General features: G+C 27.4%; 1 protein-coding gene across 1 annotated transcript in view; it reads left to right on the top strand.

Moving 5' to 3' along the window:
• The window catches only part of LOC117174918 (plexin-B), a 69366-nt gene that overhangs the window by 13136 nt on the left and 31991 nt on the right, over window positions 1–24239 (top strand). The window contains exons 2-4 of the mRNA XM_033364373.1: window positions 9013–9586; window positions 15129–16045; window positions 21001–21404. Of these exons, the coding sequence (XP_033220264.1) occupies window positions 9199–9586; window positions 15129–16045; window positions 21001–21404 (1709 nt within the window). The 5' untranslated portion in view covers window positions 9013–9198. The remainder of the gene's footprint in view (window positions 1–9012; window positions 9587–15128; window positions 16046–21000; window positions 21405–24239) is intronic.

Genomic DNA, 24239 nt, shown 5'->3' with positions numbered 1-24239 from the left:
CAGGCTCTCGTATTTCTGTGACTTCTTATGTCTCTTCTAAGTAGGGTCTCATTCACACATTCTAACCATTCTTTCCGCGGTCTACCTCTGGGCACGTTGCCAAATCGCGAAAATTACTATTTTTCGAGATAAATGATGTAGTTGATGAATGCAAAACATAATATTTTTTGTTTAACATATTTTGAAATTATTTAAACAATTTCTGTTTTTATAATTTTCGTTTCCACGAAATTTTAAACATTTCGTAAAATATTAAGATTAACATTGGTTTGTTTAGGATATTTGGCAATTATTTAAATAATTGTCTCTCTGTGTAAATCCTGAAAAGTCAATATGTTGTGGAATTAAGTATACAGTTAAAGAATGTTTAAAAGTGAAATTATGTTGAAAAAAATGTTTTTTGTGAAAGACAGTTTGAAATTATTTAAACAATTAAAATCACTTGCTTCCCTTCATGGGAAAGATGTAGAAAATTCAGTATTTTGTTTCGTCAACGAAATCGATCCGAAAAATAACTATTCATAACGTAAAAAAAAAAAATGGTTAAAGAATGATTATTGTTTAGAAATTGGGGTATAAGTTCTGAAATAAGAAAATACTTAGTAAGAAGCGATTCGATAAAATTAAAACTTTCTTCGCACTTCCTCAGAAATCGCGCAAGTGAATGATAATCAATTGTTTAAATAATTGCAAACTGTCTTCCACAGAAAATAGTAAATTTTCAAGATTTATAGGGGAAAAAATTGTTGAAACAAATGACAATTATATAACGAATTGCAAACTACCTTTTAGAAGCTATAACTTCTAGTTTTCATTAACTGCGTTATTAATTCCAGAGATTAGTAACTTTTCAAGATTTACCAGGGGAAAACATTTTTTTCACAAATGAAAATGATTTAAATCATTGCCGGATACCGGTAAAATAAATATACCACTCGAAAGATTCGTTAATTGTGCCATTAATTAACAAAAATACAGTCTTCAGCGCACATTTGACATAAAATTCCTGAATTATACATTTTTGGGGGCATTTTCCGGACACAATACAAGAATTTTAGGGTCAAGATTAAAAATTATTTGCGTGGCAAAATATTTAATTTTCATGATCATCTAAATTTTCAATAAAATAGTTAAATTTTCAGTTATAAAAATTAATTTTTAACATAAGAAAAAACCTAATTTTGAACTGAAATTGTGAATCTTCAAACAAAACAAAAAAAGAACTTTGAAGAAAGCAGTTCAAGTTTTAATTAGAGTATTGCTTTCCCCACATGAAAAGATGAATTTTCCAAGGAAAAATGCAACAGTTTATATTTTAACAAAAAAATATTCTAATTAAAATGAAAAGCAGTTGAATTTAACCAACAAAAATGAATCTTCAACAAAATAGTCAAATTTTTATATAAAAAATTAATTTTAACAAATAAGAAACGTATTTTCCACTAAAATGGTTATATCTTCAACAAACGTTTAAGCACGGTGTTGAATTCTCTACATAAAACAATAAATTTTCAACGAAAAATGTAATAGTTTGTATTTTAACTTAAAATTAAAAAACTGATCGATTTAACCACCAAAAACAACTTTTTAACAAAATACTTAAATCTTCAGCTAAAACTGCAAAAAATTGATATCCTACCAGAAAAGACGATTTTTTAACAAAATATATCAAATTTGAACCAAATAGTTGAATTTTCTACCAAATTCTTGAATTTTCAAGTCAAAAAGACCGACTTCTTGAAAAAATAGTTGAATTTTCAACTAAGAAGTATGTATGCTTTTTTAATAAAAATTAATGAATTTTCAACAAAATAATTTTATTTTGAACGCGAAAGGATGAATTCTTTACCAAAAATTTAATTTCAATAAAAAATTGTTAAAAATTTCTTATTGGGTTCTATTATTTTAGTTCGCAGTTAACTGGAAAAACATTTTGTAACACCGGTTACACTATTTTCGATCAAATAAACGATTTTTTTCAGTTTTATTTGATCAACAAATCTTGTTCTAACTGAAATTTAAATAATACCTTCGAAGTTTATTTTGTAATCTATTATTTGTAACATAAATGGATGAGTATTTCAACACTGTTTCTAGGTTACAAAGCGAAAAGTAAAGATTTCGTTCATTTGAACTTCCAGAACTTCAAGCACATCTTCTAACTTAGAGTTTTTGGTATCTATGATACTTATCATATAAGAAATGTGTGATATATTGTTCTTTTATTTTTGAGATATTAATAATGCGTTTCTCAGGGTGGTAGCTAGACCGGGAAACCGGGAATATTATGAGACCGTGAAAAACCGGAAAATGACAGTGAATTTATTTTTTGACCAGGAATTTTACTAATTTTTAGGGGAAAAAATCAGTTCATGTTTGATTTAAAAATTTTTGTAAATAATTAGTTGAACTTTTATCTGTTTCGATGCGTGATTCGAAAATCTCATTTAACAAATTTTCCATTTTAGATTTTAATTTTTAAGCGTATTTTCATTCAAAGAATTAAAAAATTTCGCATTAGACTTTAAGAATAAAAAAATAGAAACGTTTGAAATCGACAATTTCGCATTAAAAACATTTTTGTTGATCAACTGTAAATATAAATTATAATGATTTTCAAAATTGAATTATACGTTAAGGAATTACAAGTGAATAATCATAAAATTTATTTTACAAGACGATTTAGAATCATTTCAGAATTTAAGAATTGCCAGATTTTATCATTAAAAATTAAAATCTTTAAATTGGAAAGTCTTTGTAGTTAACAAAATTTGAACGCCCAATTGGAACTTTATAAACTATTTTCAATTTAAAAATAATAGATTAATAATTTCAAATTTTTTTCTCAAGAAAAAGATTATATGCTTAATATTTAGAAATATATGACTTAATTTAAAATCAGTATTTAGAAAACGAATATTCAAAACTAAACAAAAAAATTAGCTTTTAACGTTACAGTCTTAATTGTTCTATTTGAAAACTTTTCAGTAAAATGGTTGAATTTTCATGTATGAATTAATATTGAACACCTATTTTTCCTAGAAAAAATGTAGTAATCTGAAGAGACATTTACAAGTTCTAAAAAGATAAAAAATTAATATAAAAATCGAAAACAGCCCATGATGGCCTAATTTCAAACAAAAAATATTTTTTGTAGTTTGATTAATTAGATTTTGAACAAAAGATGTGGAAGCTTTATAAGAGTTGTGAATGGCTTCGCAAGAATAAAAAAACATTTTCCTAAGATTTCTAGTAAATTTGATTTTTTAGAAAAAATTTAAATAATTAAAAAAAAATGTTTAGAAGTTATGAAACAATTTAAAAAATAATTTATAATTTAAAAAATGTAAAACATCATGTCGCTTTTTCAAGAATTTGAAATAAAATGTTGAAGCTTTTATGTATATCCAATAAAAAAACATTTTTTGACTCACCGAAATAATTAAAATATCATGTAACAATGTCTGAAATGTTGGATACTTTTCAACTTAGGGTTTTTTTTCTTTGATTAAAACGTCCACCCTGGTTTCTTAACTTGTTTTATATCCTCTCTGATATTTAAAATTATAGCTTTCATCTGGTTGTAAAAACCGGGAAATGTTAGGGAATTTTTTCGCTAGCGTACTTAATTTTTTGTTTAAATTGCATTATAAAATTCAATAACAATGATTCTTCATTTGTAAAAGTACTTTTAATTTTTGTATTGAACTATTTTGTTGAAAACTCGCTTTTTTTTTGTTTGAAATTAATTTTTTTATCTGAAAATCTTATGATTCTATTTTTGGTTAAAAATTGATCGCCTCTAGTTGAAAATTCAAGTATCTTGTTGAAACCGTATGCATTGTTCTGGAAATTTACAAGTTTCATATAAAAAAAATCTTTTTTAGTTGAAAATTAAATTAAAAAATGTCGTCTTCTTTTGATGAATTGAACTGTTTTTGATTATAAAAAATAAATTCTATTTTGGTTGAAATATCTACTACATTTTTCATTCAGGATTCATTTTTTTTTGGAATCAAAATGTTATTACTTGGTTAAAAGTTAAACCCTTTTGTTAAAAATTAATTTTTTGTGTTCAAGATTCATCAATTTAATTAAATGATCAAAATTAATTTTTTTGCTGAGAATTTAATTATTATTGCAGTTGAAACTTTAACTTTTATGTTGAAAATTAAAAAAAAAATTTAACTGAAAATGTAATTATTCCAGTTGAATATTCCATCGTGACCAAAATAGTCCCCGGTTATGAACATTTTTTTTGGTGTTCACTGCGTCCACACGAATCGAGATATCGTGTTTAAACTTTGACACATAAAATAAAAAGCACTAAAGAACGTTTGTATACATCAATATATTGGTAATTTTAAAGAAAGTTTATTTATAAATTGATGGAATAGGATATTACCATTCGAGTTATAGTACTTTGCAGATCATTTTTGGTTTGATGCATTTTAGATTTTTTTATTCACTCATATTGAGCACTGACACTAATTTTATACTAAATCGTCTAAACCTTGAAAAAAATTAATATAAGCAATAAAATTTGCACCTTCGTTGCAAATCAACAAATAAGTATCTGCACACACGTAACCTATTATTATTTTTTGGGCATTTTTAGCGATTTCTAGCAGAGAAAAAAAGAAACTTTGAACATCGATAAAATCGAGATCAAGTGACTAAGTTCGTTCATAAAATTTCGGTGTAAAATGATTTTCATTTTTTTGGTCCTAAAAATAAAAGATAAATTTCAAATTGGAAACATAGCAACACCAGCAATGTGCTAAAATTTACTCGTTGGAGTTCTCCAACCAACTTCCATAATTCTTGACGTTGAATCGATCAGCTGATAACTTTTGTTGACAGTGAACCAACCAGCGGGACTCAGCGTCGGACTCGCCTTGTCTTTCGCCCCCGGGCGAAATTTTATTTTTATTCTTGGAATTGTTTCATACCAGTACAAAAAATCTATAAGAATGTATAACCATTATAAAATTTTAATTATTTTCTGAAAATGCACATTTCTCAAGATGGGACTTGGACGAATTTTCGAGTATGACATTCTAAGATGTTCCTCGATTTTTTTAAATCGAGGCATCTACTTTATCGACGTTAAAAGTTTATTTCCTGATTCCTGTAGTATTTCACTCGAAAACTTTGTTCGTAATTATTAATATTTTGATATATACAAACGTTCCTTAGTGCTTTCGGTTTAACATCCCAAATCCTGAACACGATATCTCAATCCGTTTGGACGTAGTGAGGACCGAAAATAATGAAAATCATTTCATTCTCCATACAAAAATTTTATGAATGAACTTAGTCAAGTGATCTCAACTTTATCGACGGTCAAAGTTTCTTTTTCTCTCCGCTGGAAATCGCTAAAAATGCTCCAAAAATAATTATAGGTTACGTGTATGCAGATACTTATTTGTTGATTTGCAACGAATGTGCAAATTGTATTGCTTACATTAATTTTTTTAAAGGTTTAGACGATTTAGTCCAAAACTGGTGTCAGTGCTCAATATACGCGAACCAAAAAATCCGAAATGCATCAAACCAAAAATTATCTGCATAGTCCTATAACTCGAATGGTAATATCCTTTTTCATCGAATTATAAATAAACTTTCTTTAAAACTATAAACACATTGATGTATACAAACGTTCTTTAGTGCTTTTTATTTAATCTGTCAAATTTTAAACATGATATCTCAATCCGTGTGGACACAGTGAACACAAAAAAAATGCTCATATCCGGGGACTAGTTTGGTCACGTGGTCACGAAGAGCATGCCCTTAATCAAAAATTCCATTTTTTAACCGAAAATTTAGCTAATTAATTTTTTTTCATTATCTTTTTTAATTTAACTTTAATTTAACTTTTTTGGTTGGTTTTGGTTCATGGTTGAAACTACATTTTTTTTGTTTAAAATTCAACTATTCCAGGTGAAGATTCATAATTTTAGTCAAAAATTCATCAGTTTGGTTGAAAATTAATTTTTTTCAACTCGACATTTAACTATTCCATTTTTGGTGGAAAATTTTTATTTTTTACTTCCATATTCATCTATTTGCTTTAAAATGTGTCTTTTTTTAGTACAAATTGGAACTTTTTCGTTTAAAATTCATGTATTTTGTTGAAAATTCGTCTTTTTCTGGTAAAAACTTCTCTTTTTGTTTTAAAATTCATCGTTTTTGTTGAAAATTCAGTTACATATTATTAATTCTATTTATAAAATTAGTTAAAAATTTATCAGTTTTGTTAAAAATTAATTTCTTTAAATCTGAAAATGTGTCTGCCCCATTTTTGTTTGCAAATTGATATTTTTAAATTAAAAATCCAACTATTTCGGTGAAAATTTGTCTTTTATTATTTGAAGGTTCAACTATTTCGTTTATAATACATGTATTTTGATGAAAAATCGTCTGTTTTTGTAGAAAATTAATTTTCTTGTTTGAAAATTTATCTTTTTGGTTAAAATTCAAGGATTTCAATCAAAAATTTATAATTTTATTAAAATTATCTTTTTAGTTGAAAATGGGACAACTTGGTTGAAAGTTAAACTTTTTATTAAAAAATCATCTTTTTTATTTTGTGGAAAATTTATTATTTTAACTGAAAATGCAACTATTCCATTTTTTATTGAACACTGATATTTTTATATTCTCATCAGAGAAGGTATTAGATTTGTGTAACATTTGACGGCCCCCTCCAGTTTTTGTCAAATGTCCACGTTTTGAGACCCCCTGAATCCGAAAAACAGGTTTTTACGAATGTGTCTGTCTGTATGTCTGTCTGTGGACACGATAACTTTTGAAAAAAATTATCAATCAGATTGCCCTTTGTTGAACTCGTTTAGTGTCCTAAACTAAAGGTCAAGTTCTTCAGCCAGCCATTTTGGATACAAATTCAAAAAGTAGGCACATCGTGAATATTTTTGACACCACTTTTTTCAAAATTAAAAAATTCTCTGTACGGTTATTCATAGTATTCAACAAGTCGAACAATTTATCCTAATAACTTTTTTCAAAAAATAAAAAATTATCAGATTTATAGCATTTACAAAATTCCAAAAAACACACTGAAATGAACATTTTATGCCAAATAACGCGCGATTATGAAAAACGTCATTAACAGTAAAAAAAAAATGTGCCTGCTGCGTGGGTACTTTCTTACCACTACTTTTGTCTTTTAATTTCTTTTTCGTCTCGTGTGTGGGGTTTGAAAAAATTTTACTTTTCATGTTTTTGATGCTATTTTTTATGATTTAAACTAAAAACAGAACTATCAAAAAATTATACGTGACAAATAAATCATTTTTACATTCTCATCAGAGAAGGTATTAGATTTGTATAAAATTTGACCTCCCTAGTTTTTGTCAGAAGTTCCACGTTTTGAGATCCCCTGAATCCGAAAAACAGCTTTTTATGAATGTGTCTACCTGTCTGTCGTTATGACTGTCTTTATGTCTCTCTGCCTATCTGTGAGCACGATAAGTTTAAAAAAAAATTAATCTATTAGATTTGATTTTGGTACACTCTTTTAGTGTCCTAATGTAAATATCAAGTTCGTTAGCCAGCTATTTTAGATAGAAATTCAAAAAGTGAGCGCCTTTGGAAAATTTTTGAGACCATTTTTTCAAAATTCAAGAATTCTCTGTACGGTCATTCATAGTATTTAAAAAGTCAAACAATTTATCTAATGACTTTTTTCATAAAATTAAAAATTATGAGAGTTATAGTATTTTTTAAATTCCAAAAAACACGCGAAAATGAACCTTTTAAGCTAATTAACGGACGATATGAAAAAATGGCAAGAGAAGAAAAAGTGTGAGTTCTAATTGCCCTAGAATATTATCATAACAACTTTTTGAATTTTATTGATAAATCAAAAAATAAATTTTAAAAGCATAAAATATAATGGAAAATCCAAAAGTTACATTTTTTCATGCAACATTTTCACAGTATTTAAAATATTCTCAAATATAATAATGTATTTTCAACAACAAAAAATATAGGTATATATGTTTGCGCGTGTGTGTATGTGCATATATACATTATTTAGAAGTTAAAAAACGGTAAGGCTGCTCAGTAGACCGTATGTGTAAAGTTTAAATCATAAAGAGAACGTTGGAAATGAGCAAATTCAGTTTATGGAACACCGACAAAAGTTGCAATAAAACGTTGAGTACCAAAGTTTTTAAAAGAATGTGCATTTTTTTAAACGGGACAATGAAATTTCGTCTGTTTTAATACCAATGCAAGTTACGAATTATAATAATATACATTTATGGGAATGATATACAATTTTAGGGATAAACTCGAGTGGGAAGCACGAGATACGTCATGAGAATGTGTTCATTAAAGCCGAAGAAGCCTTAACAAAAGAGAATTCACAATCACCAAATTACTGTTTTCGATACTTTCATCTTTAGTTTTAAAAAGTCTGTGCAGAAAGATCGAGCGCGAAGGGCGAGAACCAACAGTCGCGCGCCGATGGCACGCTCAAATTTGTGAGCGTAACGAGCCGCGCGCACAGCGCGCGATGAGAATGTGCCCGCTTAGCGGGCAGATTTTTTAGTATAAAATTCAACTATTTGAATAATAGATTTGAAATTGTAACTATTTGGTTGAAAATTTTCTTTTTTATTTGAAATGTATCTATTCTGTACTTCGGAAGCAAATGCAAGAAATACATTTTTATGTTTTCAGTATTATTGCATTATTTAATTAATCGATAGTGTATTGTTGAATTGGTGAAAAATAATATCTGGAAAAAACTTGTGATACTTTGAAAAAATCTGGTATTGTCAGGAAATTTCTGTACAGGATTTGAGTAGACACTCTGTAAATTTTGACTTAAAGATAAGATACAACATTTATTTTCGAGATAACGTGTTGCTTACTGAAGTCCAAAAAAATTTGATCAGAAACAGTCATACAATTTATGGCACTATTTTTGGTCTCTTATGAGGTCTGTAATTAATGAAAATCATTTTTATCTTTCTGTTCCAGAGGTGTGGCTGAGTGAACGTCATGCAAGTACCTGGACGTACATGTTGCTGGTAGTGCCATCTTGAAGCTGGCCAACTACCAGCTGGGCACGTGCTCCTCCAGTCAAACCTTTCAACTCTCCTGCCCGATCCTGTGCGCTCGCCCGTTCGCGAGTGCGTCTCTCATCCTTGCTATCGTCTACGCATCATGAGAACCTCAGGACTTGCGTCCTTTCCCGTTCGTCCTCTCGTGCCGCCGCCACCCCGATTGTCATTTCCGTCATTGGATCCCTCGTCGTCCTACACATGCATCGCCATCTGGTTCCTCCTCGCCCTGGCGACGGTGGCCATAGACGCCGACGCCCCGGCGTTCCCCACACAAGAGACCCGATCGCCCCACGTCGTAGCACAATTCCCCTCAGCGGGCGATCAACATCCGGGTCTTTTCCCGGCACATCCCAATGTCACCAGAGAAAATTCTCTCACCTTCAATCATCTCACGATAGATCCTGGCACCGGGCGCCTCTATGCAGGAGCAATCAACAGATTATTCCAACTCGACTCGAGTCTAAGGCTGGAGGAATTCGTCGCGACTGGTAAAATTTGTTTTTTTAAAACGCACTAGTCACGCAATTTCTGTAATAAGCACTTAAAAATTTCAATTTTTTCACTTTTTTAGTGATTAAATGTGCCCTATTTCGGAATTTGCGCGTTTTTCAAGTCTTGAAAGTTTCCAATTATAAAGCATGTGATTTTCAAATTGTTTAGAATAATTTTACTTTAGACTCAGTTTAGAGATTCTCAATATTTCTTGCAATATTTAACATTCTGCAATTTCGAACGGTGAAAATGAGTGATTTTTTTTTTTACAGAAATCACATTTTATATTAGAAAAAAAATATCCAGTCGTTTTGAATGTCACTTGATACTACAGGATGTTATAATTTTTAACAATATATTTATCGTTTTTAAAATTTTTATAATTTTAATTTAAACCTATAATTTTTAATGTGCAATTCTGAAACAGTTTTTTCTTTGAGGCCCTGAAACTAAAGTTTTTATTAAATTAATTTTCAAATTAATTTCCGGCGGTTTCGAACTTTAAAGTTGACATTATTGTAGTTTCAAATTCAATTATTCAAAATGTCAAAACAGTTCCTCTATAAAATATTTCAAAAATTAATGTTAAAAGACTTGATAGACAGTACAATTTAAAAAATTGAAATCAAATCAATCATTTTGAATTGAAAAAATATTTGATTGGAAAGATTCAAGAATGAATAATAATTCTAAAGGAAGTTTTGAAGTTAAAACATTTCGCTAATTTTAAATGGTTACAATTTTAGATTTCTGAATTTTCATGTTGGACGCTAAATGTTTTGTTTTTATCTTTCATAGGGTTCTATTTTGTAATTAAAACTGAATTGGTTGAATTGTGGAAAGTATAATTAGCAATTTAAAAATGATTAATTTTTAAGTAACTAAACTTTGTTTGGCTTCAACTGAAGTTCGCATTCGTTTAAGTTTCAACTTTTCAGAATAGAAAATTTTCATTTTGAATGTTTCCCATTTAAAATTACTATTTATTTGAAAAAGTTTTTTTATAATTCAAAAGTTTCTAATTTTTAATGATTCAATTTTAAACGCTTTTAATTATAAGTAATACAAGTTTAATTCCTTTGAATATTAAATCATCCAATTTCACAAATTTTATTCTTAAAATGTTCCATTTTTAACCGTTTTATATTTTACTATGTTCGAAAATTGAATCTAAAATCATTTTTTTCTACTTTTTTTTATATTCAAGTTTAAAATATTTGGGCGCTTTCAATTCGAAGTGACTAATTATTCATGATTGTTTCAAAAATGGATAAAACATAGTATTAAAAAATTGGTTTAATGATGGATTTTTAAATTGTCTATATCATTTAAAGTCAATACATTTCGTGCAAAAAGGTTTTATGATGATTATTGACTTTCGCAATTGCTCGTTAATGTGAATAAAATTATGGATTTCGAAAAATGGAGTATATATTTTTTTAAACCGGGAGTAATCACGAATATTTATCGAGGGAAGTCGGGAAACAAAAGTTTAAAAATTAGTGGCCACTCTGGTAATGTGGATTAATAATGTGACTACTATTCTTTTAAATTCAATTAATTAAAAATAATTCGATGAAACTTATCAGGAATCTAGGTAAATTTAAACAAATGCAGGAGAAATTCATAAGACTTAAAATCAATTCAATGTAAATTCAAAAGAAATTCAAATAAACTGAAAACAGTTTTTTTTAATGCCATTGATTTTAGTAAAATTATACTGAATTTAGAAGAATTCGATGAAATTCATAAAAATGAGTTTAAGAAAATTAGAGGGAATTCAAAAGAGTTGATGAAATGTCTAAGAATTCAAGGTGAATATAAAAGACTTCGAAATGAATTAATTAAAATTCAGAGCAAATTTCTGATTAATGCAAACAAATTGAAAAAAATATTTGCAAAAATATTTTACAAATTTTGAATGAAACTCTACGAAATTCCTCACATCTTGTGAATAAGTTCTTTCAAATCCATTGAAATATTATAAAATTCCGTAAAATTCTATGAAATCAGATATTTCCTGAAATTCTGGAAAATTCATTAGAATGTGAGATCTTTTAAAATAGTTGAAATCTTGGGAAATCTTTTAAAATCCCGTATAGAATCTTTTAAAATATTTTAAAACCTTATAGATCCAGTAAAATCGTTCTATATCTTCCGAAATTCTAGGAAATTCTTTACAGCCGCATTAAATTTGTTGTAATTCCTTAAAATCACTGAAATCATCAGAAATCTGATAAAATCCCATGGATTCTTTTAAAATATTCTAAAACCTTATAGAGTCTATATAATCATTACATAACTTCCGAAATTCTAATAAATTCTCTAAAACACCAAGACAATTTTTTTAATCGCTTAAAATCATTCAAAGCCTTTCAAAATTCCTTGAAAGTGTTTAAATATATCAAAATGCCCTAAAATATTTCAAATGCTTTGAAATATTTTAAAATCTTTAAATTATTTAAATCTAATGAAAATTCTTCACAGACTTTGAAAATATCCATAAATATTTTACAGTCACTTTTAGTCACTTTTTTAAGATACAGTCACTGTAGTCACTATACTTTTTATCATTTGCTTGAATTCTTTTCTAATATTTTAGGGTTTATTTTAAAAGACTCCTCCAGGTTTTAACAGATTTCAATAATTGAAGGAATTTCAAATGATTTTAAAGATTTTATGGTTTTTTTTTAAATTCCAAGAAATCTTTGAGACCTTTAAAAACGTTCAAGAGATTTTAAAGGATCTATAATATTTTTGGGTATTTTAAAAGATTCCGAAGAATTTTATAAGGTTTTAGGACATTTTAAAAGATTCCAAGAGGTTTTATAAGATTTCTGATAATTTCAATTATTTTAAGGGGTTTTAAAAGCCTCGGAGGTATTTTAATCAATTTTCCACGATTTTAGGAAATATAAGATTTTATGTAACTTCACGGAATATTATAATATTTTAATAGATTAAAAAAAAAACAAATTTATTCAAAAGAACAGAGGGATTTCGTATGAAATAAAATAGCTTAAGATATTTCAAAAGTTGTTAAGAACTTTGAAAGGTATTCGGTTATTTTTTAATTTAAAAGAATTTTTCAAAAAGTTGAAAAATTATCAAGGGGTTTAAAAAGATTTAAAAGTATTTAGAAGATTTTGGGGTATTTTAAAAGATGCCAGAGAATTTAAAAGATTTTAGGCTATTTTTAAAAATTGCAAGGAATCTTCAAGATCTTTAAAAACTTTCAAGGGATTTAAAATATTTTCGGTTGTTTTAAAATATTCTGAAGAATTTTTAATAGATTGCACTAATTTGAATTTCGGAAGATATGGAACGTTTTTATAGAATCTATAAGGTTTCAGAGTATTTTAAAAGATTCCAAAGGATTTTATAATATTTAGATATATTTCTAGGCGTTTCCAAAGTTTTTAAAGAATTTGAAAGTTTTACGGATATTTTAAAAAGTTTGGTATTTTTTTAAATTCCAAGAAATCTTTAAGACTTTTAAAAACGTTCAAGAGATTTCGAAATATTCAAAATATTTTCGGGTAATTTAAAATTTTCCGAAGAATTTTCAACTGAGTTCAATCAATTTTGGATATAAAAAACTTTAAAAGAATTTAAAAATAATACAAAGTATTTACAATATTTTTTGGGTATTTAAAAAAAAAAAAAAAATCAAGGAATTCTTAAAGGTTTGAATGATTTTAAGGAATGTAAGGAAATTGTCGTGGTATTTTAGAGAATTCACTTGTATTTTGGACGATATGGAACGATTTTATAGATTCTATAACGTTTTAGGATATTTTTAAAGAATCCATGGGATTTTATCAGATTTGTGATGATTTCAGTGATTTCAAGGGATTTTAAATGCATTCTAAAGTATTCTAATGAATTTTCCATAATTTGAGGAAATATCAGATTTCATAGAATTTTGCGAGATTTTATAATATTATAATGGATTTTAAAGAATTTATTCACAAAAGGTGAGGGATTTTGTAGGGTTTCAAAGAAAATGTAAGTATTTTTTGCAAGTTATTTTAATTTATTTCGAATTTGCCCTGAATTATATTTAATTAATCCTGAAGTCTTTTAAACTCACCTGAAGTTCTTATGCATTTAATCAAACTCTGTAGACTTCCCTCAAATGTTAATAATCTCATTTCAAACTTACTGAATTCAATGGATTTTTAAAGAATCAACACACATTTTTATAAATTTCATCTAGTTCATCTTAAATCAATGCATGTGGACTCGCAGGATACAAATTGTTTGATTATGGATCCATTTAATTGTTATAAACAATTTAAACTTTATATTTAGAAGTTCTGAAAAAAATTCAAAAATAAATTTTATTTGAAAAAATTTAAAACAACTTCTAGATTTCTCAAGACTTTGAAATAATATGTTTAAGTTTTTGAAGAATGTTTCAACTATTTCAATTAAAAATAGTTTACTTTCTAATTTCAGCTGTTTTCAGTTTAAAAAATTTATTTTTCATTTTTAATGTTTCTAGTTTAGAATGGCTTAAAATAATATAATTTTGAAAATTTTAAAGTTCATTGATCAATTGTTTAATTAGGAACAGTGAAAATAATAACGTGGATTTATATTTTTGGAATTAAATTTGAATCATTGAACTCTATAATTGATAACAGTTAAAAATTATAAATTTTGCCTTTTATCTGCATTTCATATAAAATTGTTCAGTTGAAAAGTGTTAGTACCTAACTTCCATTTTATTCCGTATAAATTATTGAGCATTTGAATACCAAATTTTTTAATTAAAAAACTTTAATTTTCAGTTTAAAAAGCTTAAAATTTTTACAATTCCACTTTGAGTACTTTAATTTGTACTTCATTTTTTATTGCTTCAAATGGAAAAATGTTTAGCTTGAGAGTTCAAATTTTTTTATTTTGTTTACCATAAAAAATGTTTGTGAGCCGGTAAAGAACCGGGAATTTATTTCTGGGTGGCCACATATCAGGGAAGTCAGGGAAATGTGAGAGAAAAAAAAGTTTGTCAGGGAAATGAAGTAACTGTCAGGGAAAATAGAAATTAATATGTTTTAATATTATTTTGGAAGCACTTCCTAATATCAATATAAATCTTGTTTTCAATGTACATTTTTTTAAAAATAGAATTCAATTTTTAGTTTTTTATTTGTAGTTACTTATTTATTGATAGTTTGGATACGTTTCCTTTACTTAATGAATCGATACTACCATGTAAAGCACATTTTTCTGGCTTATTTTACTATTTTGCTTGGCAAATTATTGAAACCTTATTCGCTTTTGTAATAATTTCCTGTCAGGGAAATTCGCCCAAATGTCAGGGAACTTGGAAAATTCAATATTATGACCACCCTGTATTTCTTCGATTAAAACGACCACCCTGAATTTGATTTTGTTTGTAAACCCAAAACTAATGTCCCTTCAATTTTTGAATTCGCAATCATTTGTTTCAAAAATCAGCAGACATCCTGATTCAACTTTTACGCCGACATAATAGCTTACAATAAACGAAAAAAATGATTTTCTTTACAGGACCTAGACTAGATAATCCACAGTGCCATGCGACTGGCTGTCCTTCCAGAGACATGACCACCTCCCTGATGAACAACGTCAATAAACTTCTCGTGGCTGACCTCGAATCAAAAACCCTGATCGTCTGCGGCTCTCTGCTTCAAGGTGCCTGTGAAAAGTACAAAATGTCGAACATATCCCAAAAGCCCGAGTTTATTCCAAATAGCGTTGCTGCGAACGATGAGAACTCGTCCACCTACGCCTTCATCGGTCCCGAACGCTACAATCCCTGGGGCCGAACAAACATCCTCTACGTCGGCACCACCTTTACAAACAACGGGGAATATCGCCACGACGTTCCCGCCATTTCCAGCCGAAATCTCTACACTCTCGAGTTTGCCGAGTACACTTTCAACAAACAGTCGATCCTCCACATTGACGTCAAGTATCGAGACCACTTCCTGGTTAAGTACGTTTACGGATTCAATGCCAGCGACTACGCTTATTTTGTCCTCGTCCAGAAGCAGTCGTATCTTCCCGAGCAGGAGGAATTGGGATATGTGTCGAGATTGGCCCGGAGCTGCATCAGTGACGCGAATTACGACAGTTATACCGAGGTGACGCTTCAGTGCAATGTCGATGGAAGGACAGATCTTTATAATTTAGTGCAGGACGCCAAGGTAGCTGCGGCGGGAAGCGATCTGGCAATGCAGCTTGGAATCGCTGTCGGTGATCCGATTTTTGTAGCTGTCTTCTCGCCCAGCAAAGGAATCACGAATGAAGCCATGCCGAAATCCGCCCTCTGTGTTTATAGTCTGCAGGACATTGAAACCAAGTTCAACGAAAATATACACATGTGCTTCAATGGGAGCATCAAGTACAGGAACATGGGATATGTTAGTGGACCGATTCAGGATGGAAAGTGTCCTACGGCAGGGGTAAGTGTCTTTGAGATTTATATTTTGAGTAGGCATTATCTATTTCTTTGAATAGAGCCTTCGAAATTCCATTTTTTTTTAAATTTCTTGATACTTTTTTTTTTAGACAAGGTTACTTTTTTGCTACTTTTTTCAATGTAAAATAGAGTGTGTCGAAAAAACCGAATTCTGGAATTAGAAATCGCTGCAAGACAAAAAAGTAGCATAGTGGGATTTTGAGTAGGCATCATCTATTTCATTATATAGAGGCTTAGAGATTCCAATCTTTTTTAATTTTGTTATATCTTTTTTAGACAAGGCTACTTTTTTTAAAGTGAAGTAGGATGTGTGGAAAATAAAAAATTCTTGAATTCGAATTGCTACAAGACGAAAAAGGAGCATATTGGGATTTTGAATAGGCATCATTTATTTCTTTGAATAGAGGCTTCGAAATTCCAATCTTTTACCATTTCTGGATACTTTTTGTTAGACAATGCTTCCTTCTTCTACTTTTTTCAATGTAAAGTAGGGTGGGTCGACGCTAAAAAATTCTGGAATTCGAAATTGCTACAAGACTAAAAAGTAGCATATTGGGATGTTGAGTAGGCATCATCTATTTCTTTGAATAGAGACTTCGAAATTCCAATATTTTTAAATTTTGTTGATATTTTTTTTAGACAGGGTTACTTTTTTAATACTTTGTTTCAATGTAAAGTAGGGTAGGTGGAAAATAAAAAATTCTGAAATTCGAAATCGCTACAAAGCCAAAAAGTAGCATGTTGAAATCATAAAGAAATTTGAAGTCGATAGAAGGCCTTGGAATCGCCACACTATTGATACTGTTTGACACTTTTTTGAGCGATCACATTATTTTGCTACTATTTGGAAAAAATTAGACTAATGGTAATACATATTTTCTCATAATAATCTGCTAATGTCAGTATATCTTTACTTTTCTATGTAAAATATTTTTGAATTTCTTCGCTAATTGGCTAAAATTACTAAAGTTACCCATCTCAACAAATCTTAACATGCCGGAAAATTAAAAAATAATTTAAAACAAAATATAGAATTTTTTTTAACCTAATATTTGAATTTTCAACCCAAAAAGTGAATTTTCTATCAGAAAAGACGAAATAGTTTGAACAGTGGAAGTGAAGTTAATCCGAATTTTATTTTATTAATTTCTGGTTTATATTTTTTCGTTTCTACATTTTTTTAAGTGAATACGTATTTGATTTTTTAAACTAAAAAACGCCAGTGCGGTAGTTTAATTTTTATATAAGAGACTTAATGTTCAATGAAAAAAACAACAAATTTTTCTATAAAACAGCTGAAATTTTAAACTCGAGAATGTGAATTATCAACAAAATAGTTAAGTTTCTAGTTAGAAAATTAATTTTTACAAAAAAAAGACGAATTTTCCACGAAAATTGTGAATCTTCAACCAAAAAAATGAATTTTTAACAAAAACTGTAATAGTTGATATTTTGACAAAAAAGATTTTAATTTAAAATAAAAAACAGTTTGGATTTAACAACAACAAAAAACTAATTTTCGCCGAAGAATGTAATAGTTGATATTTACACAAAAAATATTTTAAATACATTTTCAAATAGAGAAGACGATTTTATAATAAACTTACACGCATTAATTTTTAGGTTACACTTTTCTCGTTTCTAGATTTTTTAACTAGTTAGTTGAATTTTTTTACTAAAAAAAAGATCAATGGAATAGTTAAATTTTTATATAAGAGAATTAATTTTCAACGATGAAAAAAGAACGAATTTTCTACAAAAAAAATAATGATTATGCTAAGTTGTGCTCGGCGAATGCAGTTCTTATTCCCTTTAACAACATTCTGTAAGCCCAAAAGTTGTCTTGTTAAAACCCAAAATGTAAAAATTTAAAAAAAAAGAAGAAAAAAAATACAAATTTCGAAAAACCAAACCTTATGCTGAATAATAACTGTATTTATCGAGCAGAATTCAGCACAAATTTCGTTTTTTCGAATTTGTATTTTTTTCTTATTTTTAATTTTTATATTTTCTTTTTAAGAAATAAAACATGTTTATTTAACACATTTTTCGTGTCGGATTTTTTCATATCTTCGTGAATGGATTTCCAACTTCAGTACATGTATCCATTTTTGACCAATAAATTCTTTAAGGAGCAGAAATTATTTTAAAAATCCTGTAACATTATTTAAAAATATGAAATTTCGTATAAAAATATTGTGTCTTCTTTTCTATTGTAAAAATTAATACATTTTCATTTTTTTTTTCATTTTTTTAGAAGCCTTGTTGTATGATTATTAAAAGAAAACTAGGACAGACTTTACTGGCTATAAAGCAATTATTTCATTATGTATTTAAATTTTCATTTAGTCTGATCGACAGTACATCATTAAATTTGACCCGCTTGCCATATAATCTGATTTTGTCTACAGCGGATTTAAAAATTTATAACCTACGTAGAAATTTTATTTGAGGACGAAACTTTTTTTAACCCCTTGTTTAATATTTTTTTTATGAAACGTGAAAAATTATTTTAAAATGAAACTTTTTAATTCGGAACCTGGTCCGGGAATTCATTGATGAAAACAATTACTTACTGTTTCACATTTTAAAGTAAATGATTTATCTTTTGAAGGCCTTTTATTATTTTTAAATGGAATTAACACAATTTTATCAACGATGACACTATTTTATTACTCATTCGAAAAAAAGTTTAATTTTATACCAAATAGTAGAAATTCCAAGTCCAATTTTTCCGTAAAACAGTTGAACTTTCAACCCAAAAAAATAAATTTCCAATAAAAAAGTTATTTTACAACCAATCAGTTGAATTTTCGACAAAATAGTTACATTGTTCGTTTAAAAAAGTAATTTTTAACCAAAAAAAAGAAGAGCTTTAAACTAAAATTAGAAGTCTTATATACAAAAATGAACTTTTAAGAAAGTAATTCAAATTTTAACCAAGGAGTTGAATTTTTAATTCAGAAAAATGAATTTCTAATCAAGAATGAAATAGTTGATACCTCAGAAAAAGATTTTAATTAAAAATAAATAACAGTTGGATTTAACCATCACAGACAAATTTTCCACAAAATTTACGATTCCTCATCTAAAACAGATTAATTTTCAACTAAAAAATTGCGTTTTTAACCAAAAAATGTATTTTCTACCAAATTGTTTAAGTGTTAAGTCTAATATAAGATTTTTTGACAAAACAGTAGAATTTTCAACAAACTAATTCAATTTTGAACCAAATTATAAAATTTCTTAATAAAAAATATTAATTTTTAACGAAAAGTTTAATAATAAACTTTTCAAACGAGAAGAATGAACTTTAAACGAAAAATAGTTGGATTTTCTTATTAGGTTCTATTACTTCAGATCGAATTTAAGTGGACAAATGAGAAAAAATGGGAAAGACTGTGGAGACTGCTATAAATAAATACGAATTATGATAATTTACGGACCAAAGGAAAATATTTTAAATAAACAGTGAAGTTCATTTTTAATACTTGAAACATTTTTTGACTATTTTTTGTCTATTTTTTGACACTATTTTGGAAAAATGTTGACACTATTTTAATGCACTGAAGTGAGTCCGAGACCTGCGGTGTTTTAAATTCCATTTCTCTTTTTCTTTCGGACTACGACAAATATCCTAACATTTTGTGAAGATGGATTAAAAATTTCTGGAGAATTAAAAAAAAATAATAATTTTAAAAGATATTCAGAGGGTTTATAAGTTATTAAAAGCTTCAAATTAATTGTAAATTTGAAAGGGTTTCAAATTTTTTTTAACGAAATGTAGATTGTTGAAGAATTTGAAAAAAGCTTAGAAGCTCTTTAAGAAATTAAAAAGTTTTTAAGAGACTGCAAAATATTTCTTAATATTTCTGGGAAAATTCAAAAGAATTTTTTTTTTTGAAAAATTAATTGTAAGATAATATTTCAAAGCATTTCAAAATCTTTTTAAGAATTTCCAAAATTAAAAAAAAAAGAATCCGGAAGATTTTAATGCAACTTTTTTAAATATGCAGAATTTTTTATTTTAGCAAACATTAGAATAATTGTAAAAAATATTTAAAAGGTTTGTTTTTAAATTCCATTTCTCTTTTTCTTTCGAACTACGGGAAAATTTCTAAACTTTTATGAAGTTGAACTAAAGATTTTTGAAGAATTAAACAAAATAATAAAATAAAATAATGTTTAAAAGATTCAGACGGTTTATAAGTTTTTAAAAGCTTCAAAATTATTTGAAAATTTTAAAGGGTTTCAACATTTTTTAAAGAAATGTAGAGTGTTGATGATTTCGAAAAAAAAAATCTTAGAAGCTTCTTAAGAAATTAAAAAGTTTTTAAGAGACTACAAAATATTTCTTAAGATTTCTGTGAAAATTCAAAAGAATTTTCAATTTTGATAAATTAATTTTAAGAGAATATTTCAAAGCATTTTAAAATATACATTTTAAATTTCCAAAATTAAAAAAAAAAAGAATCCAGAAGATTTTAATGCAACTTTTTTAACTATATGTATAATTTTTTATTTTTTATTTTAGGAAACATTCGAATTAAAAAAAAAATTAATTGAAATTAATAGAAAATTTGAAAGGGCTTCAAAAAATTTTAAACGAAATATAGATTGTTGAAGATTTAAAAAAAATATAAGAAGCTTTTTAAGAAATTAAAAAGATTTTAAGAGACTACAAAAGTTTTCTTAAGACTTCTGTGAAAATTCGAAAGAATTTTCAATTTTCAAAAATAGTTTTTAAAAGAATATTTCAGAGCTTTTGAAAATATTTGTAAAATTTTCCAAAATTGTTAAAAAAGAATCCGGAAGAGCTTAAGGCAACTTTTTTAACTATGCAGAATTTTTTATTTTTTATTTTAGGAAACGTTCGAACCATTTTAAAAGATATTTAAAAAGGTTTATTTTTAAATTCCATTTCTCTTTTTCTTTCAGACTACGGGAAATATTCTAAACTTTTGTGAGGTAGGACTAAAAATTTCTGGAGTCTCGCCAATCGTCGGACAGAACATTCTCCAATTTTCGAATACCTACGTCACGTCCGTTAGTATAGCAAACACTGAAAGTCACACAGTCGCCTTCCTGGGAACCAGCGAAGGAACCCTGAAGAAGGTTCTACTTTCGGGTGCAGAAGCCTCGGTTTACGAGACAGTTGTCGTCGACAAAGGACGGAAAATCCTGGCTGATACTGCCATCGCACCTAGTGGAGACCATTTATATGTTTTGTCAGTCTCCAAGATATCGAAAGTAAAAGTGGAGCATTGCAGTAGCTATACAAACTGCACAAGTTGTTTGGAAGCCAGGGATCCTTACTGCGGTTGGTGCTCGCTCGAGAAAAGGTAAACATCATTTCTTAAACTAAGCAGAGTGTCCAGTGGACCAGGAAATCAGCCGGGAATTTTATTCAGAATGGGATACTTTTTTTCTTCTATTGCAAAATCAAGGTGGAGAAACTTTCACCGGGATAAAGCCCTGAAGAGAAATAACATACCGGGCAATTTCACGTATTTAATCATTTGCGCGTTTTTTTAACTTTTGAAAGTTTCCAATTAGAAAGCATAAAATTTGCAAAGTGTTTAGAATAATTAAACTTTAATGGTTCACAATTTTTAAAATCCTGCAATTTTCAGAATGGCCGCTGGTCCGGGACATCGGGTTTTAAAATAATTAGTTAAATTGTTAACTTTTTCAGTTATTATATTCAGTTTAAAATGCCTAATTCGAAAATCCTTTGCTTTAAAAATTTTCCATTTTAGATTTTTAATCTAAAAGCAGAATAAAATCCTAACTTTGACGATTTATTTTGGGAGTATGAAAAAAGTAATTGGATTTCTTTTTATTAAGGTATAAAAAAAATTGTTTTAATTTTGATACAAAATGGCGACGAAAAGAGCCCGACTAAAAAATCAACTTTTTTTTAAAGACTTTCACGGGATGACGGTTTTCTCGTAAAGTAAAAAACCTGGAAGGGAAAACCAAAATTTTTTATAATTCATAAATTACTGGTTATAGAACTACGTCGGGTTTATCTTTAAAATAAAATTTTGTAGATATAGTGCACTTTTCAAGAAAGGAATCGATTTTTTGTTTAACAAAATAAGCAGTAAATTGTTCATAAAAAAAAGATTGCAGTAAATAAAAAAACGGCTACGTACGTTCATAGAGAATGTAATTGTGAAGCTTCTTTCAAAATTTCAAATCGATCCATACGACGGTATTCAAGTAATAATAGTTTGGAAAAAGTTGTTTGGAGAAAAACGCGTTTAATGTTTTACGAGCAATTAAATCCTTTGAATTTTTTTATCTCTAATCTGCCACACCTGCACCATATATATGCCCAACAGCATTTTTATTATGATACTAAAGTATTGTTTAAGCAAAAAAAAAATGAATTTTTTCAAAGTCCTAGAGTGGTGTTACCCCTTAAAGAATTTTAAATGCAGTTTTAAAGACTTAAAAAATAAAAAAAATTGTAGCGTTTGAAATCGAACATTGTTGATAAAAAACATTTTTAGTTGATTAACTGTGAATATAAATTAATTAATGATTCTCAAAATTGACTGTACTTTAAGATTTAAAAAGTGAATAAAAATTGATTTTAGAAGACGTCTCGGAATCAGTTCATAATTTTAGAATTTCCCGGTTTTAACGTTAAAAATTAAAAAAAAATATTAAATAAAAAATTTAAAAAGTTAAAAACAAGTGTAAACATCCAATTGAAGCTTTATAAACTATTTTCAAATTTCAAATAACTTCAAAATATTATATTCATTATTAAAAGCTTTTATATTGAATTTCAAATATTATTTCAGTCTAAAATATTCCATTTTTAAACCATGCAATTTGAACATTTTTAATTAAGAAAAAGAACAATTACTTAATATATTTAGAAATATCTGACTGTTTCTTTTAAATCAGTAATTATACATTAAATATTCAAAACTAAACTTTGAACGTTACAACTATTGAACACCTATTATTCTTAGCAAAAATTCGATTAAGTTGAAGAGATATTTAGAAGTTTTTAAAAAAATTCAAAATTAATTAAAAAATTAAAATGATTTCAAATAATTTAAACGAAGTTTATAAAATATTATTATTAAACACACCAACAAAATTCGATTATTTGTGAATGTAAAAGCTTTTTAAAAATTTTGAAAAGCTTCAGAAAAATAAAAACATTTCCTAGGAAAATTGAAAATTATTTTTTCTCTTAAAAAATTAATTTCAAGAGAATATTTAAAAAGATTTAGAAAGATTTACCAAATTGTTAAAAAATTCAAAAAAATTCAAAAATTCAAATCGTTTTAATAGATGTTTAGAAGTTCTGAAGTAGTTTCAGATTCAAATATTCAAAATGTCAAAACAACCTTTATTAAATATTTCAAAATTTCGTATTAAAAACCTCGATAGTCAGTTTTGAATTGAATAATTTTAGATGTAAATATAAAGCAATTTCGAATTGAAAAACTTAAAATTGTACAATTTCAAAAAATGGAATCATATTACAGCAATCTTTTTGTTTATTATTTATTTCAATTTTTATTGTACAATCTTCAATTTTTCCGATTTTTAGTTGAAGATTTGAAGAAATAAGTCATTTAAAATTGAAAAAAATTTTGATTGCCAAAGTCCAAGAATGTATAATAATTCTCAAGGAAGATTTGAAATTTAAAAATTAAAAATGGTTAGAATTTTAGAGTTCCGAATTTTCATGTTGAATCCTATATTTTTAATTTTTCCCTTTCATATCCAGGTTTTAATTTTGCAATTAAATTTGAATTGGTAGACTCTTCAAAAGTATAATTAGCAATTTAGGAATTATTAATTTTTAATCGATTTAAATTTATTTTAAATAATTGAGCATTTAAAGGGCTTGAGTATGAAAAAGTTTTCACATCACAATTTTTGGTCATTAAAATTTTTTCAGTTTTAAATGAAGTTCGCACTCGTTCGACAAATAGACGCCGTTTTTGTAATCTCAACAAGTTTTCAAGCTTCTTCAAGAGGTTTGAAGGAGTATATATTGCACTACAAGCGGTCGCAATTAAAATGAAATGATATAAATTTGTTCCCAAGAAATAACTTTTTATAGAATATTTTCGCTATTTTTTTTATAATTCACCTAAATATATACTGTTTTTAGTTTATTCGTTTTTTTTTTTTTTTTTTTT

The sequence above is a fragment of the Belonocnema kinseyi genome, chromosome 6 (genome assembly GCF_010883055.1).
Source record: "Belonocnema kinseyi isolate 2016_QV_RU_SX_M_011 chromosome 6, B_treatae_v1, whole genome shotgun sequence".
Classification (NCBI taxonomy): Eukaryota; Metazoa; Arthropoda; class Insecta; order Hymenoptera; family Cynipidae; genus Belonocnema; species Belonocnema kinseyi.
Note: the sequence above shows the minus strand (reverse complement) of the source record. Positions and strands in the feature narration are given on the sequence as shown.